Genomic DNA, 18,978 nt, shown 5'->3' with positions numbered 1-18,978 from the left:
AGGATATTTAAATTAAAAAAAGTTTGTGGCACATTTTTAAAGAAAAATGGTTAAATCGATAGTTTTGGAAATAAAGGGGTGAAATCGTAACGAGATAAAAAGATTAGGGGCCTAATAACAAACGAAGAAAGTAACTGTCTCTCTGTTAATCCAGTTCGGTCACAATGTCCGAACCAAAAATCTTAGTTGTCTTTTCTTTAATTTATGATTTTAATTTTTGTTTTAAATTTGGTAAAACAATTTTAATAATTAAACTTCAAGAATCCTATAATCAATCTCTCGAATTTCTGTAATTAAAACCCTAATTGGCTAATTGTAATTGTTCTTGTTGTGATTTGTTTCCCTCGTAAAATGGATCGGATTCGTTAGCAATTGTTCGTTTTGACGAAGGAGGAAGGAAGGAGAAGAAGAGATGGCGCGACAAATGACGTCATCTCAGTTCCACAAATCAAAGACTCTCGACAACAAATATGTAAACGCTTCCTTCTTTTCTTCTTCTGATTCTGAGGCAAAGGAGGAAACTTTTGTTTGTTTGTTTTTTTTTTTTTTTTTTGACATTTTTGATTGGCAGATGCTTGGGGATGAGATTGGTAAAGGAGCTTATGGTCGAGTTTACATAGGATTAGACCTGGAGAATGGTGACTTTGTGGCCATTAAACAAGTCTCCTTGGAGAATATTGTTCAAGAGGATCTCAACACCATCATGGTTTGGTTTCTTTATTTAGTTCTGTCCTTTGTGGACTAATGTGTTCGGTCTCTCATCTCCTTTCCTGTTTTTTTTTTTTTTTTACATTTTGATGGTTCTTGGCTGTTGGGATGATTGTGTTCTCCAGCAAGAAATCGATTTGTTAAAGGTAGTTTCCATTACATACTCTTTATCCTATGGAAATGCAATGCATGTAGAGCTTGACCCATTATTGTAGACATAATTGTCATACAAATTTGAGATAATTTATCACCTTCTCAGCTGCTTTGGCATCTTCTCATTAATGGTTACTGCTCTGTAGTGTCTCTCTATGTCCTTCTAACATAAGGTTTTTTAATGCAGAACCTAAACCATAAAAACATTGTCAAGTATCTTGGCTCCTTGAAGACAAAGACACACCTTCACATTATCCTTGAGTAAGTACTACTACTAATTTTGTGTTTATTTTTTTGTTTTCCACGCAAAGTTCAAGTCCAATCAAATATGTGTTTGCAGGTATGTAGAGAATGGCTCTCTTGCAAACATTATCAAACCAAATAAATTTGGACCTTTCCCAGAATCTTTGGTCACTGTTTACATTGCCCAGGTCCGTACCTATATATGTTTTTCTCTAGTTAAGTTTGTGTACTAACTAGTGAATTACAGGTCTTGGAAGGTTTAGTATATCTGCATGAGCAAGGTGTCATACACCGTGATATCAAGGGTGCAAATATTTTGACAACAAAAGAGGTGTTTTTTTTTTCTCTACCCTTGTGGATTGTATTATGGGATGCACAAGATTCTTCTAGGCTGTTCTTTCTTTGACACTTGAAAAATCTCATACTTCAGGGACTTGTCAAGCTTGCTGACTTTGGAGTTGCTACTAAACTAAACGAGGCTGATGTTAACACTCATTCAGTGGTTGGAACTCCTTACTGGATGGCGCCTGAGGTATACCTTTGATAATACACATCTATCTTGCATAAAGTTATATATAATTGTAACTGATTATTTGTGTACTGATGGAGACCCAAATTTTGGTTGAAGGTTATTGAAATGTCAGGGGTTTGTGCTGCTTCAGACATATGGAGTGTTGGATGCACTGTTATTGAACTTTTGACATGTGTACCTCCTTACTATGATCTGCAACCCATGCCTGCTCTCTTCCGTATTGTTCAGGTTTTTTCCAACATCTTACAAGTTTGTTTTATCTCGTTAATGGTGAAGAAAATGGTAATTGCTGTTAGCCTTTGATTTCAAACTATTGACACTTTTCTGGTTTTGGTTTTAGGATGATAGCCCTCCTATTCCTGATAGTCTCTCTCCAGATATTACAGACTTCCTAGGACAATGCTTCAAGAAGGTAAAATTTGATGCAATATTGTTTGATCATTCTACTTACCACTGTACACCTTTCAGTGTCACATCTGATTTGTGTATTGCATATTACAGGATTCTAGGCAGAGGCCTGATGCGAAGACACTGCTCTCTCACCCTTGGATACGGAACTCTAGACGAGCATTGCAGTCATCACTTCGTCATAGTGGAACCATCAGGTGAGAAAACCTGTGTGTTTTTTACTTTAACTTTTGCAAAAATATTTCAAAATCTATTATCCATCACAGGGCTTTGCACATGGTGTTTGTAATGATGTCCTTGTGTACTTCATTCTCTGCAGATATATGAAGGGAGCCGATTCAAGTTCAGAGAAGGATGGTGAAGGTAGTCAAGATGTAGCTGAGAGCATTTCAGCAGAACAAGTGGGGATGTCGAAAACTGTAAGATTCCTAAGCTCTATTGTACCATCAAATATGAGCAATATAGCATTATAGCTACTTATCCAGGACCTTTTGTTTGTCCAGAACTCGAGAAGCAAACTACCTGCGGTAGGCGTGGCGAGTTTTAGGTCTGAGAAAGATCAGTCTTCAGCCAGTGATATTGGTGAAGAAAGAGCAGATTCAGAAGATGATATCATGTCAGATCAAGTTCCTACGTTGTCTATTCATGATAATAAGTCTTCTCTTCAGTCCAGTACTTGCAGTGTTTCTTCAGATGCAAAGGGGACATCTCAAGATGGAAAATCTGAACATGATGGAAATCTTGAAACGGAAGCTTCTGAAGGTAGAAGAAATGCTTCAGCAACAAAGCAAGTTGGAAAAGAATGTTCCATCCCGGTGCAGCAGAAATCACATAGTTTTGGCCCAAAAGGTGAAGATCGTGGGCTTCGAAAGGTTAGTTGTGTTGTTGCATCATTCTTGTCTTAGCACTTTGTTAGATACTATCAGTGTTCTAAAAATCGTTCTAGGCGGAAAATTGGGCCTAGAATCGATTTTTCTTGCAAGTCTTTTTTTTTTTTAAAATTGGTGTAAGCTTTAAAAAAAAAATGGTCTAGGTGCCGCCTAATCAATAATTCTCTATAAAAAACGTCTAGCGTTTCTTGAACGTTGGATACTATGGCCACTCTAGAGTATGATTTGATTGTGTGTTGATAAGTTGCTTGAACATTGGATACTGTGGTGGTCACTCTAGCGATTTTTTTGAACGTTGGCATGTTCCACTCTTCCATGCTTAGATGCTTCAACTGTGAGATATATCTGTTGTTGGGCCTTGGTCTTGTTCTTTACAAGATCTTATCTCAATACCTTCCCTTCTTAGTTAGTTATGTTGTTGATTGCTGCTTTATACCGAGTAGAAGACTTGCACACTGATTACATCTGTTATGTTTGTTATAACTATCTTAAAGGCTGTGAAGACTCCATCTAGTTATGGTGGGAATGAATTGACTAGATTCAGTGATCCTCCAGGGGACGCTTGTTTGCATGATTTATTCCATCCACTGAATAAAGTTCCTGAGGGAAAACTAAATGAGGCCTCAGCATCAACGCCTGCCTCAAACGCCAACCAGGGTGACTCTCCTGTTGCAGATGGTGGGAAAAATGATCTGGCAACAAAGCTGAGGGCTAGAATTGCTCAGAAGCAAATGGAAGGTGAAACTGGGCACTCAAATGATGGTGGTGATCTTTTCCGGTTAATGATTGGTGTTTTGAAAGATGATGTTATTGACATTGATGGCTTGGTATGCTCTCTGTCTCTCAAGTATGCAGGTTTTGATATCTCAAGTAGTTTATTGTTTTAAACATGTTTTCATATCCTGTTTTTTAGGTATTTGATGAAAAAGCCTCTCCTGATAATCTGCTTCCTCTACAGGTATTCTTCAACTTTATATCATGCTGATGCTTAGGTCTGCAGGTTCGGGTAGTTCGATTTTCAGCTAGTTCGGTTCGATATAAATCTTACCGAATTAACCCGAAATAAAGTTCAGTTCAGTATTCGGTTAGTTTGGTTTTTGAAAATCCTACCGAAGTTTTTGATTTCTGTTAGATTTTGGTTTGATTTTGTTAAAATTTTGTTAAAAATTCCAGATATTATGCTGATGCTACTTGAGTGACTCTCAACTTAGTATTAATTTTCTTAAGTTATTATAGGCAGTTGAGTTTAGCAGATTGGTGAGCTCCTTACGGCCAAGTGAAACAGAAGATGCAATAGTAACTTCTTGTCAGAAACTAGTTGCCATGTTCCGTCACAGACCTGAGCAGAAAGTAGTGTTTGTGACACAGCATGGTTTCCTTCCTGTAATGGATCTTCTCGATAGTCCTAAATCCCGTGTATGTTTGTTTGTCTCCTTCATCATCAGTAGTTATCAGTTCGATGTGAATGCTACGGTCTAGCTTATGCTTTGTGAATAATTTTATGGTGTTCTCAGGTAACATGTGCCGTGCTGCAACTCATAAACGAAATTATAAAAGACAACATTGACTTCCAGGAGAATGCTTGTCTTGTTGGTCTCGTAAGTCTTACTTGGTTAATCATTATCCGTAGTTTGGTATACTGTGGTGAATGTGACAAGTTTGTTCCTATAAAGGCTTGTGTCTTAAATGTCAAACATATCAACAGCTAACACTATCACTTTTGAACTTTCATGACAATCTTAAATAGTTAACTTTGTTTTCTTTGGCAGATACCTCTGGTAATGAGTTTTGCTGGTCCTGAGAGGGATCGGTCTAGAGAAATACGTAAGGAAGCAGCCTACTTCTTACAGCAGCTTTGTCAGTCAAGGTTACAAGTCCATCAAAATATATATTACTTTTGCATCTATATTTGTTTTTATTTCTTGCAAGTCATAGAGTTGATCTGTTAGCTTCTTTACAGCTCCTTGACATTGCAAATGTTCATAGCTTGCCGTGGAATACCAGTTTTGGTGGGATTCCTTGAAGCGGACTATGCCAAATACAGGTGTGTGTGCAGTTAACTGGCTTCTTACAGTGTCTAGACCACTTTCAATATATTTAGTGCAGAAGTTAATGTGAGGCAGCATCTGTCATCGTGCCTACTAGTTTCTAATGGTTTTGAGTTTTTTTTCTCTGTCCAGGGAGATGGTTCACTTAGCTATTGACGGCATGTGGCAGGTCTTTAAACTCAAAAGATCCACTCCAAGAAACGACTTCTGCCGTATAGCTGCAAAGAATGGCATTCTTCTTAGGCTGATCAACACTCTCTATAGCTTAAACGAGGCAACTCTACTAGCTTCTGAAGGACGCTCTGGTCAGCTTGATCAGCATGAGACTTTACTCAGTGTGATTGATAATCCTGACGTCTCGAAAACTAGGCATGTAGGTGGTGAAGAGCCTTCAAATTCTCAAAGATCAGATGTCTATCAACCAGATGGTGATAGGCCTAGACTAAGCGGTGCTGCACTAGATGCAACAGAAGATGTTAAACAACATCATAGGATCTCTATCTCTTCCAACAGAACATCAACAGACAAGCTTCAGAAGCTTGCTGAGAGTGTCTCCAATGGGTTTCCTGTTACTCAGCCAGAACAAGTCCGACCTTTGCTTAGCTTGTTGGAGAAAGAACCCCCTTCAAGACATGTCTCTGGTCAGCTAGACTACGTCAAGCACATCGCTGGCTTAGAGAAACATGAAAGTATACTTCCTCTTTTGCGTGCATCCATTGATACTATGCCTAGATATTTCAGTAAAACGATGTCGAAGAAGGCTATGGCTATTGAAGGAGCCGCTTCTGCATCTGGTGTACTGTCTGGTTCTGATGTTCTCAACGCTAGACTTGGAAGTGACACATCATCTGGTTTACTTTCACATATGGTCACTACGCTGAGTGCAGAGGTTGCAAGCCAATACTTGGAGAAAGTGGCTGATCTACTTCTTGAATTTGCTCGTGCTGATACGACGGTAAAGTCATACATGTGCAGCCAAAGCTTACTGAGTCGTCTCTTCCAGATGTTCAACCGTGTAGAGCCTCCTATTCTGCTAAAGGTACTTCAAAAATATTATGAATGTTTCTTCAGGTCGCATGCTTATAATGCCTTTTTGTTTGTGCAGATACTGAAGTGCACCAATCATTTATCCACTGATCCAAATTGCTTGGAGAGTCTTCAGCGTGCAGATGCAATTAAGCATTTGATTCCTAACCTAGAGGTTAAGGAGGGGAATCTTGTTGACCAGATCCATCATGAGGTTACCTTCTTGACTTGAATAGAGATAGTTTTCATCTATTGGTTACAAGTTGTTGAAAGATTGAAGTTTAGATTCTTGTTCCAGTCTTTATTATTAGTCATGTGGATTCGGTTCATTCGGATCGGGTATTTTCGGTTTCGGATAGTTCGGTTCGGCCGCAATCCTACCGAAGTTAACGGAAAACAAAATCGGTTCGATTTTGGGTTAATTTTAGTTTCCAAATTTATTTCCGAAAATAACCGAATTTTGGGTTTCAGTTAGATTTCAGTATAATTTTCTAAAAAATCTCGGACGGTTAGTTTGGTTATTTTTGGTTAGTTCGGTTAATTTGGTTCGGTAATTCCGGTTGATTTGGATAATGTCATTTTTTTCTTTATAAACCGAAAACCGAAAACCGAAATATTTTCAAAAGCTTTCCGAACTAAATCGAACTCAAAACCGGAACTGAACCAAAAACCAAAAATTTCGGTTCAAATACGCAGGCGTACTTTATATCATCTGTTGCTGTTTTTAGCTAGTTTAAACCTAAACTGACGTTTTTTAAATTGAAATTTTGTGTAGGTACTTAGTGCACTATTCAACCTGTGCAAGATAAACAAGAGGAGACAGGAACAAGCGGCTGAGAATGGAATCATACCTCACCTGATGCTTTTCGTCATGTCGGATTCTCCTCTGAAACAATATGCTTTGCCACTACTATGTGACATGGCTCATGCATCTCGGAACTCAAGAGAGCAGTTAAGGGCTCACGGTGGTCTGGATGTTTACTTGAGTTTGCTAGACGATGAGTATTGGTCAGTGATTGCCTTAGATTCCATTGCTGTTTGCTTGGCGCAAGACAATGACAACCGCAAGGTGGAGCAGGCTTTGCTGAAAGATGATGCAATATATACATTGGTTAACTTCTTCCAAAGCTGTCCGGAGAGACATTTTGTGCACATATTGGAACCATTCTTGAAGATAATCACGTATATCTCTCTCTCCTCTCACTTAACAAATTATCTAACTATGAGTGTAGTCCTATGATACTTAATCCTCTTCTTGTTGATTTCAGGAAATCATCTCGGATCAATACAACATTAGCTGTAAATGGATTGACTCCGTTGCTTATTGCAAGGCTAGATCACCAAGATGCTATTGCTAGACTTAACCTACTGAAACTCATAAAGGTAATGGATCATTAGACCATCCAAGTTCTTGCTTGTCCTGTTCTGAGTGTTTGATTTTGGTGTATCATTGAAACAGGCTGTTTATGAACACCATCCAAGGCCAAAACAGCTGATCGTAGAGAATGATCTCCCTCAGAGACTGCAGAATCTGATAGAAGAGAGACGTGAAGGGCAACATTTAGGAGGACAAGTTCTGGTGAAGCAAATGGCTACATCTCTCCTTAAAGCACTTCACATCAACACCGTCTTGTGAGAGTCCAAAACCAACCTTATGCCTTGGAACTAACTGTACAATCATTCCAATTTTTTGCAGGAAGATTATACTCAAAAGTGTATACATTTTTCTTCTTTTCCATTTACAAATGTTTTCTAATTGTTGAGTTGTGTGGCTCTCTTGAGTTTTTTAGTTCCCCAAGGGATGCCAATACTTGATTGTTTAATTTTGCTGATGTACTGATACATAAATTCTTTATTCATACTTGAATTTTTTAGCATTATGATCTTACTAGCTGATACTTCAAACATTGTCTATATATACACAACTCACTACCAAATAAAGTAAATATAGAAAAGTTTGAAATGTGTAGTTCACGGAGATCAAAAGTGATCAAGTGCAAAGGGAGAAATGATGTCCGCTAGTCTTCAACTTCACATTGGAGCAAGAAGCTTTAGAGACATCTTGTTTGGTAATATCATCGACCAACTTAACGTTTTGCATTGAAATGCCTTGACATGGAATGCTCTTGCTGCACTCAAATTTTATAGCTTCGGGTCTTGAACTCGTCCCATGTATGTTTTTGTACAATACATTGCTCACTTGTACCGCAGATTTCTGCAACATATCCCATATCAGCTTTTCTTATTAGTACTCAAACTATGGTGAAAATATTTGGTTATTCGGTGCAAACCTGTTCGGGACATGCTTTAGTTTGATCACAATAGTCCTGGTTGATGATTATTGGGTTTGTAACGTTTTTCATTAAGATGTCTTGGAATATTATGTTCTTTGCCATTCCATGTCCTCCCTGTTCATGAATATTAGTTATATTGTTTTTGGATCATCAAATTAAATTTGACTAATAGAAAATATTGATAAATTAATAGTGTTGGAGATTTACCTGCCAAGTCTTAATTCTCACACCATTAGTGGTTCCTATGAGAGTTGCTTTGCTGACTACCACATTAGAAACATATGCTTCTGAGTTATGAGCTCCCAAACTCCCAATGCTAAAAGAAATAAATAGTAATATTGAGATATTATGTAGTTAACAAAGTAAAAGCGAGAATGAAATTTAAATTATAGTATACTATATTGTTTAGATTTTTGTTTAAGAATCTGACAAATGGAGATGGTTTTAGAATGGCTAAGACCATTTTTAAACATTGCATCTAAGTTTACTCGTATATTTTAATAACTTGCAGCATCTCTTTTTTATATACAAATTGATTTCAAGTTGATAAAATTTAGTTGATCTTTTTCCAACAAAGAAAAACAGTTAGTTGACAAATAGAATGTTGCTCATAGTATATTTGCTTAAAATAAGATTAAAACAAAAACATTAGGTGAAAACAGAGAGAGAGATGGTTTGACCTGATTCCATGACCCGGCCCGCATGTAATGCCCGTCGCTCTCACATTCTCCGACCCACTCACTATCGATATACAGTCATCACCTTCATCACCAAAAACAAACCAACACATTACTATTTAATATCCACAAGAAATAAACAAATAATATAGCTCATTGTTTCCCCTTTACTATCTGAATTTATAAAAATAAAATTCCTTTCAAAAATAAATATTCAAAAAGAGAAAGTTGAATGTAAAGTTTGATATGAAATTTATTTACAAAAAAAAAAAGTTTGATATGAAAATTTCTAGCTTACTCCTATTTTGTGGAATATTATTTATTTATTTGCTTAGTATAATGTCTAAAAAGGATTGTTAATTACCGGTACGGATGATAGAGTCCTGAATGAGGATATTGCGAGTTCCGGTAACGTGAATGCCATCGGTGTTAGGACTATGACCCGGAGACGTGACCATAAGATTCAAAGCCTTCACGTTTTCGCAATTTTGAACCCTCATATGCATTTGCTGTGCGTTTTCCAACCTAATGTTTCTTACCATCAAGTTGTTGCATTCCACAAACGTTACCGCCTGCCCCATTTATTCCATTTACATCAACCATTAATCGAAACTGAAATGAATACTGAAAACAAAGGTAATGCATTTGAGGTTCTCACCGTGGGAGCTTCCTGGCATGGCTGTTTAACAAAAATAAATGGTAATTAATATTTCATTAGTCAGTTTCTATGTAACTTATGTCTTTTAAGACATTGAACCAAACTAAGAAGAGCTTACAAGTTCAGGGTTGATCTTGCAAGATTTTGGCCACCAAATTTTTCCATTACCATCGATGCGTCCACCGCCTTCAACACGAAGGTTATCAACCGTTTGGAAAACAATCCAGAACCTACGTTCCCTGTAGTCTGATGGGTTTTTCCATGCCTCAATCTTACCGTAAATCTAAGTCAAAAATGTTATGAATAAGATGATCAAAACATTATACAATAATAAACTGAGCCTACGTGCATTGGTTTATATCATACCTTAAAAACAATCAAGGATGATTTACATGGACCGGAGAATTTAACCGATTTAAGAGTGTAAGCTCTATTTTCCGGAACAACGATGTAAACTGTTCCCTCTGACGAACAAGCTGCTTCCCAAGCTTTCATGAATGCCTACGACTCAAAACATAATATTCCATTTACATTGAGTGTACAAGATTTTGATTATATATTGCTACAGAAATAATTAATAGGGATACCTCATACCTGAGAATCGTCGTTTCCATTGGCTTTAGCACCGAAAGAGTTAACGTTAAAAGCTCGATCAGAAGATCTAGGAGCATGTGCATGGCGATCTTTCATGTGCCTGTTGTGTGTAATGTGACCATGTAAGTGACTGGTTTCGTAATAAGCATTGGGAGAAATGGAATGATCATATCTAGGATCAAACGGGTAGCTGCTAGAACAAGAACGAAGAGACGTTAAGAGTATTGTTAAGAAGATTATGGTCTTTTGATACATTTTTGGTAGATTATCTCTCAGAGTTAGATTAAGATTGGGTTTGACGTAGAGAGAATGATGAGGAATGAAATGAGTGAGCTGTCATAGAGAATGCAAAAATGCATATATTTATAGAGATGGAGAGGTACTGACTGAAAGAGATTTAGAAGAAAATATTCGTTATAATTCCTTTTTTGTCAACAAATATTCGTTATAATTCCACACGTTTATTACTCAAATCGTTTCCAAACAATTTGTACGATGAAAAAAAAACAATTTGTACGATGGCGTTTATTTAATATTAACATAAAAACTTTCATAAAAGTAACGCAAAGAAAATAATTTAAAGGTTTTATATGAGTAAATAAAAAAAAATCTGAGAATGGAAGAGTTAATCTCGGTCTAAGAGCATCATAATCTATGGTACGAAGTTTTCAAAAGGTGATTAGATACTAATTAATGTTAAAGTGAAGGATGAGGTTCTCAAAATTCTAGATACAATAAAAACTCTATAAATTAATACTCTATAAATTAATATATCATAAATTAATAAACACCATAAATTAATAAACTTTGGTTATCTCAATTTAGACCGGTTCAAAATATGACACAAATCTATAAGATAATAAGATACTAATAATTCAGAAAACCTCATGCAAATATATAGTTCCACTAAAAATATAAATTAATAATTTATATATATACAATTTATATAAGTAAAACTAATACACTTTTTATATTCACAATATATTTCATTACTATTTTTTCTTGAGATTTCATAACACTTTGATTGTTCTAATAAAATTATATCTAAAACACATTCAAATTATATGATACAAATCTCATATACATAAAATAATATACTAAAGAAATATGAAAGTTAAATTTTTTCAAATTTAATGAATATATAAACAATGAAACCAAATATTTTTTACTTAAGATATAGAAATCTGAAAAAGGAAACTGATTATAAATTAATAACTCTATAAATTAATAAATTTTTAAAATCTCAGCATTATTAATTTTTAGATTTTGTACTGTGCATATCCAATAAATTCTCAAATAAAAAAACTATTGAATGAATATCTAATTTTTAAAAACTCCATTTATTATTTAAACATTAAATTAGCATCTAATCACTTTTGAGAACTCTGTTCTCATGCCACATAAGGGAGCTGCTCTAAACAAAGAAAGTAAGACTAAAGACACAAATCAATGGTAGTCTTTGGTTTGATCCAAAAGAAAAGAAAAAGAAAGACTATTGACTTTGGCTTCTCTCAAAGTTTCAACAGTTGATTAGATGCTAATCAATGGGGATGTTGAATCAAAATTGGATAAGATGCTATTCAAAAAACTATCTACAATAAGGATGCTGAATAAAATATTAATAACTATGAGTTTGTTGGAAAATAAAATTCGATGATGTAAATTATTTGGTGTCGAAAAAATTTAACATGTTGAATAACAAAAAGTGGAGACATGTCATTTTATATATTTTGATATTTCCATATCTTCTAATTATTTAAAATCAATAATTTTATTATAAATTAAATAGTTTATTTTCATTTCTTATACATAAATTTATTATTATAGATTCTTTATAAATAGAGATTAGTTTTATTTAATTTAAAAATAGAAAAAATATTTATTAATCAGTAAAATATGATATTGATTTTTATTAAACAAAACTATTATAATGTATAAAAGTTGAATATGTGTTGAATGTTGAGGTAGAAGAAAGAAAAGATGACGTAGAGAGTTGAAAGATGAAAAGTAGAGTGTTTAATCGTGAAACCATTGTGAATTGTGTAAGATTTTCTTCCCAATTTTATATTAATAATTTACTCTAATTTTATGATAACAATTAATTTAATATTTTGAATATGTTCAAACTTATAGAGTTTGGACATGTGTGGGTATAATCTTGCCAAAAGATAACTTATTAGTTTCTTTACCGAAAAATGGTTCTTATTTATTGATCATCAAAAAAAAATGGTTCTTATTTATTCATCTCTTTCTCATTTTTATATTGAAAATTGGGTTGAGGGAAAACAACTCAACTCATGTAGACACTAAATTAATTTTTTTTTTTGTTAATGAACGAAGTTCCACGTCGATAGTCAAAAAGATAATTAACTAACATATAAAAGATTACGACCAAACAACTTATCATCAATTAGTTATAAGTTACAAGTTCATGATAAACCAAACACTAACATTTTGTAATTAAATAATGTTGATTTATATATTATTGTATTGTGTTTTAGTGAATTACATGATTTTGTATATATACACAAAACTTAAATTTTTCATGATTAAGTTTTAGGGTCCCTAAATTTTAATGATCCATGTATATAAGAAATTTAGTTTTACCTAAAATTTTATATTACTTTTTAATTTTACCTTTAAAATAACTAAAAATATCTTAAGTTTGGGATGAAAAATACAAAATTAATTTTTCTAAATCATTTATCATATTTAAAAATTATTTATAGAATATTTATAGAAATTCATAAATTCAACCGCACTCCTAAATACTAAAATTTAAACAATAACCAGTAAACCGTAAATCCAAATGTTATGATATTTTTACTTGAAGATAATATTAAAAATTGTTATCCAAGTTATGTTATATCAAACATTTTTCCATAGTAATTGGTCCGCAAAGTACAATTGATTCCTAAGTTATGTTATATCAAACATTTTTCCATAGTAATTGGTCCGCAAAGTACAATTGATTCCTAAGTTATCTCCAATATTTATCTCTTCAGCCTTGCAGTGCTGTGGTCAAAGTACTTGTCTGTTTCGGTAAGAAACCAAATTCTCGTATTTTTCTGGTGTTGTCTGGGTGGAGAAGTACGGTCCTAGAGCTAGCTTGAAACATGTTGTGTTTGGTACGTAGTATGAATCAAGATACGGTGAAAGCTGAAAAGAAAGTAGGCAGAGTTAACAGAAAAGAGAGAAGATAGATAATTGGTAAATTATGTCAAAAGGTTAAGTAAGAGAATGTTTGACTTTTGCATTGGAAATGGGATTTTGCGTGCGTCATTATTTTTCACTCTATTCCAGAAACAATGACACTAAATTGGTGCCAGTATACACAAACACACATACATCTATCTATCTACACTTGAAAGATTGAAACTATTTCCGCTGACCATTTTTTCACGTATAAAGAAACACAATACTAGTCAACATCTGTACACATCCTTTCTTTCACGTATAAAGAAACACAATACAAAGAGTATCAAAAAGAAAAAAAAGGCAGAGTATTGAACTTAATTTAGTTACAAAAATAATCATTTTCCCCTATTACAATGGATTTTGGTTAAATAATAAGATTTACAGATATTTCTATAAAGAAAAATAAACAAGAATTTCTAACAAAAAGAAAAACCTCAACTTTGTTGGGCGTTGGGCATGCGCAAGTTAATTAGATGGCTTGGTCTCAAGTGTCCTCTGCGAAGATCTTGAAGATGAAATCCTTGAAACGTCGAGAATATTGCTTTGGATCAACAGCTGAGATCGAAGTTGGGTCATACTGCATTGATTTGTATGCATGTTCAAGTTTCTTGCTTATATCATAGTCTTGTAGAATGTCTATAACACCAAAGTAGAGAATCACATCGTAAAATTCGCCAGTTGGTTCCCCAACAAGCTGATTCTCACAGTCACTTCTTCTCATTGTCCTTTCAACTCTTGCAGGCATGTTTATACCCAGTTTTATTGATGCTAACCTGAAAAAGAATCATCCAAGAAACCACACTTGTGTTATAAAACACCATTTGCAATTTCACTTAAACTGTGGGTATAACCATTAAATTTGTGGTTTTTACTTGCTGGCATCAAGAAGAAATCGGTCCATGTCTGCTCGGGAGAGACGAGGGTTTCCACTATCAGGGTTTCCTGCTCAAACAAGAGAAAATTGCCTTAAACAAATAAGCTTTAGGGCATTTTTATCCACTTTTATATTCTTTCTCTAAAATAAAATTTTATTATAGAATTTGGTTTTGCTCTAATGTATGTTGTATAACAGAGTTACTATACTATTCAGAGAAACTATAAAAGAATGTTATTATTTTTTTTTATCAACAAATGAATGTTATTTATTCCTCTAAATATAGAGATAAATTAATATTTATTATATTTTTGTTATTTTTACCCTTCAAAAATAACATATTCTCTATAGAGATATTGATTTGAGCAAAACCAACCTCAAAAACAGTTTATCTATTATAAGAAAAATATAGAGATGGATTAGAGATGGTCGAAAATTTTGAAAGTTGAGATAGAATTTTACCGGTAGGGGTTCTAGCACCGGAAGTAGGAGTGGCAGAGTCCTTGGATGCTTCCCGAAAGTGAAGACCAACCAAGAGACTATAGTCCATGATCCTCTCTTGTTCAAGGAACTCACAGTCTTTGTCCACTTGCCTATCAACAAAAATGCTAGAAATTAGGTGACTAATGAAAGAAGAAGCAAGAGTGTTATTACATGTAATGAATCAATCACCTGCAGAATTCTTGAAACCAGTTCTTCTGCAAACGGAATATGAAATTTAGATCAAGATCTTTAAGCGTTGTGTTTGGATCTATTTCAGACTCTGGTTTAGTGGTAAGACGGCCATGAGATGATCCTTTGAGGTCGAACCGCCTATGTATGGAGTGACCAGTACAGAACAGATTCCCCATTATCACAAACCTAACCTGCATGCGCAAGTATTCTTCCATCACTACATCCAAAGTTGAAAATGCTAATAACAAGAACACATATAGATGAATTACAAAAACTGTAGTTGACCTTCTTCTGTGCAGTGCCAGTCAATTTCACGCAGTGAAGACCAAAGAACTTGGTAACTAGAGTGTTTTCACATGCCCTTACATGATTGTAGTAAGCTGGAAGCATCCTTATAAGAACCTGTTTTAAGTAAACACAAATGAATGTTTCTTGATAAACCGGTTTTAACTTTACTCTGACACTTACCTTTGTTTCTGCCTTCTTCATTGTCTTGATCATGTAGCCGTCATCGTTAGTCAAGTAGAAAAAACTTCCACTTTTCCCTGGAGATGATAGCTCCCTAAGAGCATCATTGCCGCATATCGATAACATATAATCTGCCGCATCCACATTGAACAGTTTGCGCAGAGTCCTATACACAATTTTCATAAGTTTTCTGAAGTACCAACACAAGAGAAAGAAAATCAAAAGAAGACAGACAGAGGTGCTCTTCGGAGAATCGGCTCGTCTGACCAAAACTTGGTCTAGTTAAATGGGTAGTTGACGGAAAAAAACAGAGCATATTCTAACCTGAAAACCACAGGACAATAGTCCTTCCATTTGAACTCAACAGACTGGTGTGGAGGAGTGTACTTAGATCCCTCAGATGGAAACTTAGTCCAAAGTTTTTCCTTTGGATCAAACGCCGAAGCCTTCAAATCAAGAGAAGTAGCCGGAGCTGGTCTTCCAACAGAATGTCTTACAAAAAAAACACAACAATGAATCAGACATCAAAGAAAACACACACAAGCAGTTTCAATCACAAGCCCCTTACCTAATCCCAAGCTGCAAGTTAAGCATGAGGTCATAGTTCTTATGTCCTTTAGAGATAGTTTGTCCTTGTTTCTTAGCAGGCTGTATTCTCAAAGGCCTTAACGGTGATGATCTATTACTCTCCGTATCATCAACCTGAAGATAACCAGAACCATTGTTCCTCAACTCCATCTCACCATTACTAACCCTCCCGTCAACGGATCTCCTCCTCGGCCTCTCGCTGCTTCCACTACTCTTTGTCCTGTTCCCACTACTACTCTGCTCGGACGAACCGTACCAAACCGGCATCTTCTGAGACGGCAAAACCGGGATTCTCTGACAAGTACAAACCACGCACTCGCTCAAATCAACGCAGAACACTTGCTGCGGTTGCCACTCGAAGTTCCCTGTAGACGTGGTCGGGTAATAAGTCCCGTTCTGTTCTTCAGGATCTTTACTCCAAACTCCGACGTAGAAACTCCCGTCCGACCAACGGAAAGTGCCGTTTCCTTTCGGAGCAGAGTCTTCCCAAGACCCGTCGTAACGGTTCCCGTTGCTCCATATCATCGTCCCGTTACCGTTCATCGTCCCGTTCTTCCACTGGCCGATATAATGATTCTCGTTCTTCCACTGGTACCTCCCGTGCCCGTCTTGCAAGCCTCTCCTCCACTCTCCGTCGTAGCAGTCTCCGTTGACATAGCTTTTCGCGCCTTGGCCGTGTCGTAGGTTCATCACCCACGATCCTCTGTACAAATCTCCGGACGAGTCGATGTAAGTGCCTTTGCCGTCCATGTAGCCGTTCTTGAAATCGCCCTCGTAGGTCGCGCCGCTAGGCCAGCTGAAACGGCCTTTCCCCATGGTTTTGCCGCGGTGCCATTCTCCGACGTACATACAACCGTCGGTCCAGAGGTATTTGCCGTGTCCGTGAGGGAGGCTGTCTCTCCATTGGCCTGTGTAGAAGTCTCCGCTCGGTAACGCTTTCTCCGCGTGGTAGGTTTCTCCCGTTGGTCGGCTGTAATCGTCGGCGTCATCTGCGTGTGCTACCGACATTTTTTGGTTAACTCCTTTTGTTTGTTTTGTTTTGTTTTGGTTTTGCGTGTTTACTTTTTCAGATATGTCTTCGTCTTGGAATCAATGTTGTTCTCATTCGTTCCTCCATGGGAGGATCTTGGTAGGGAAAAAAGAAGGTAGTAAAAAGCTAAGAAGATAGAGAGAGAGAGGAGAAATGAGATGTTTTGATTGGTGTGAGAAAATGAAGAGTTTGGTAATGGCCATTGTTTGTTTATTGGAGGTCCGCTTTTCATTCCTGAAGCTATTACCGAACCAGACATCTGGAGGGACTCGACGTGCTTACCTTGTCAATGCTGACGTCATTTCATATTCTTTTTTTTTTCTTTTATCTTTTTTAAAAAAGAGAGATAACGGTTATAAGTTTTTTTAAAGAGGTTTGACCTCATGAATCCTTTCTCTCTTTTCAAATATAGAACCTTTTTTGTTAACGATGAGGAAGAACATCAAGATGATGCTGAAGATGGAGGCAATGAGCAAGAAGCAGACGAGGAGACAGGACAAGAAGATATGGAGGAAGAAGAGAAAGAGGATGAGCTATGGAATGGCTTAGGCATGCGTACGATGTTTACAGATGATGTCATCACTGAGGAGATGCACAATCCAATTGATCCTTTTGGAGTCAAAGCTGACCGAGAAGTTGGGATGAAGAGGAAGGCGTGGATGTCAGAGGCTAATGGGAACACAGCCAAACTCACTAATGTAGAACGTGGAGAGACTAGCAGCACAAGCAACACCAAATGCTCGAAGTTGTTCTGTCCGATTCGCGACACTCAGAGTGAGAATGAAGAAGAATCAGAGTCAGAGAACTCTTCTGGATTGGGAGGCGCGGTGGGCCCTGAACCACCTCTTCCACCATGAGGACAGCCTGCTGGAATTGTCGAGGTCTAGGCAATGACTCGACGGTTCGACGCCTAAAGGAGATCAATCGGAAGTATCTCCTGGACATAATATGCCTATCCGAAACTAAGCAGCAAGATGATGTTATTAGGGATGTGGGTGCTCAGTTAGATTGTCTTAATTATGTTTCAGTTCCTCCAATAGGTCTAAGTGGTGGTTTAGTTCTTTATTGGAAAGCTCATGTACAATTGCAAATTCTGTTTCAGTCAGCTAATTTGATCGATTGTAAAGTTCATTGTAATGGAAGCTGGTTTTATTATTCCTTTGTGTATGGTCATCCAAATCCGTCTATGCGCCATCACACTTGGGAAAAACTAGATTGGTTAGCCATCAATAGAAGGAATGAAGCATGGATGGTTCTAGGAGATTTCAATGAAATATTGGGGAATTATAAAAAGGATGGAGGCAGAGTACGATCTGAGGCTTCCTTTAGCAACTTCAAAACCATGATGAGACACTGTGACTTTACAGATCTTCCTACAGTTGGAAATAGATTCTCATGGGCAGGAAAAAGAGGAAATGATCTAGTACAATGCTGTTTAGACAGAGTCATGTCTAATACTAAATGGTTTTCAGAATATCCGGCATCTGAGACTGTGTTTCTAGAGCTTGGGGAGTTAGATCATCGACCTTTAATCACATATATCTCAGCAGACAGAGATCAGCCAAGAAGAATTTTTTGTTATGATAGCAGAATGATGGATAAAGATGGATTCAAAGAATCAGTCATACGTGGGTGGAGAGGGACAGGACAAACAAGCCTTTTACAGATACCGTTGACTAATAGGATCAGTCTATGTCGCCAACAGATTGCGGTATGGAAGCGGAGCAACAGAAATAATGCAGAAGAACAAATCAAAGGGCTAAGGGGAAGATTAGATAAAGCACTTTGTTCAGCAACATCCTCTCAGACGGAAACTAATATGCTTAAAGAAGAGTTGGATAAAGATTATATTGAGGAAGAAATATTTTGGAAACAGAAAAGGCGAGTCATGTGGCTACGAGCAGGAGACAGAAA

General features: G+C 36.3%; 3 protein-coding genes across 4 annotated transcripts; 1 reads left to right on the top strand and 2 right to left on the bottom strand.

The window, feature by feature from the left end:
- Nucleotides 1-175: 175 nt before the first annotated feature.
- Nucleotides 176-7,888, top strand: LOC111204513 (MAP3K epsilon protein kinase 1-like). Its single transcript, XM_022699459.2, has 23 exons — nucleotides 176-472; nucleotides 572-706; nucleotides 834-854; nucleotides 1,049-1,122; nucleotides 1,202-1,292; nucleotides 1,352-1,435; nucleotides 1,535-1,636; nucleotides 1,733-1,864; nucleotides 1,977-2,048; nucleotides 2,138-2,241; nucleotides 2,364-2,463; nucleotides 2,548-2,916; nucleotides 3,429-3,761; nucleotides 3,848-3,892; nucleotides 4,171-4,350; nucleotides 4,449-4,532; nucleotides 4,704-4,801; nucleotides 4,895-4,978; nucleotides 5,115-6,021; nucleotides 6,088-6,222; nucleotides 6,784-7,190; nucleotides 7,277-7,391; nucleotides 7,468-7,888. Exons 1-23 carry the CDS (start codon nucleotides 413-415, stop codon nucleotides 7,642-7,644), a joined length of 3,909 nt encoding a protein of 1,302 aa, XP_022555180.1. The 5' UTR covers nucleotides 176-412; the 3' UTR covers nucleotides 7,645-7,888.
- LOC111204514 (polygalacturonase QRT2) lies at nucleotides 7,851-10,820 on the bottom strand. The gene is made up of 9 exons (XM_022699460.2): nucleotides 10,232-10,820; nucleotides 10,004-10,138; nucleotides 9,756-9,920; nucleotides 9,638-9,658; nucleotides 9,344-9,551; nucleotides 8,983-9,064; nucleotides 8,510-8,618; nucleotides 8,300-8,416; nucleotides 7,851-8,223 (listed from the first exon to the last, which is right to left on the bottom strand). The coding sequence occupies exons 1-9, from the start codon at nucleotides 10,484-10,486 to the stop codon at nucleotides 7,999-8,001; spliced, it is 1,317 nt and encodes a 438-aa protein (XP_022555181.1). The 5' UTR covers nucleotides 10,487-10,820; the 3' UTR covers nucleotides 7,851-7,998.
- Nucleotides 10,821-13,725: 2,905 nt separating this feature from the next.
- Nucleotides 13,726-17,275, bottom strand: LOC106443977 (phosphatidylinositol 4-phosphate 5-kinase 6-like). Of its 2 annotated transcripts, XM_013885520.3 has the most exons (8): nucleotides 16,015-17,275; nucleotides 15,771-15,938; nucleotides 15,447-15,612; nucleotides 15,264-15,380; nucleotides 14,976-15,169; nucleotides 14,766-14,896; nucleotides 14,302-14,371; nucleotides 13,726-14,202 (listed from the first exon to the last, which is right to left on the bottom strand). In XM_013885520.3, exons 1-8 carry the CDS (start codon nucleotides 17,040-17,042, stop codon nucleotides 13,914-13,916), a joined length of 2,163 nt encoding a protein of 720 aa, XP_013740974.2. In that variant the 5' UTR covers nucleotides 17,043-17,275; the 3' UTR covers nucleotides 13,726-13,913. The 2 variants fall into 2 exon arrangements, with proteins under 2 accessions (XP_013740974.2, XP_048606120.1); XM_048750163.1 differs by having other exon boundaries at nucleotides 15,264-15,612.
- Nucleotides 17,276-18,978: the final 1,703 nt, after the last annotated feature.

Source organism: Brassica napus, chromosome C3 (genome assembly GCF_020379485.1).
Source record: "Brassica napus cultivar Da-Ae chromosome C3, Da-Ae, whole genome shotgun sequence".
In the NCBI taxonomy this organism is placed as follows: Eukaryota; Viridiplantae; Streptophyta; class Magnoliopsida; order Brassicales; family Brassicaceae; genus Brassica; species Brassica napus.
Note: the sequence above shows the minus strand (reverse complement) of the source record. Positions and strands in the feature narration are given on the sequence as shown.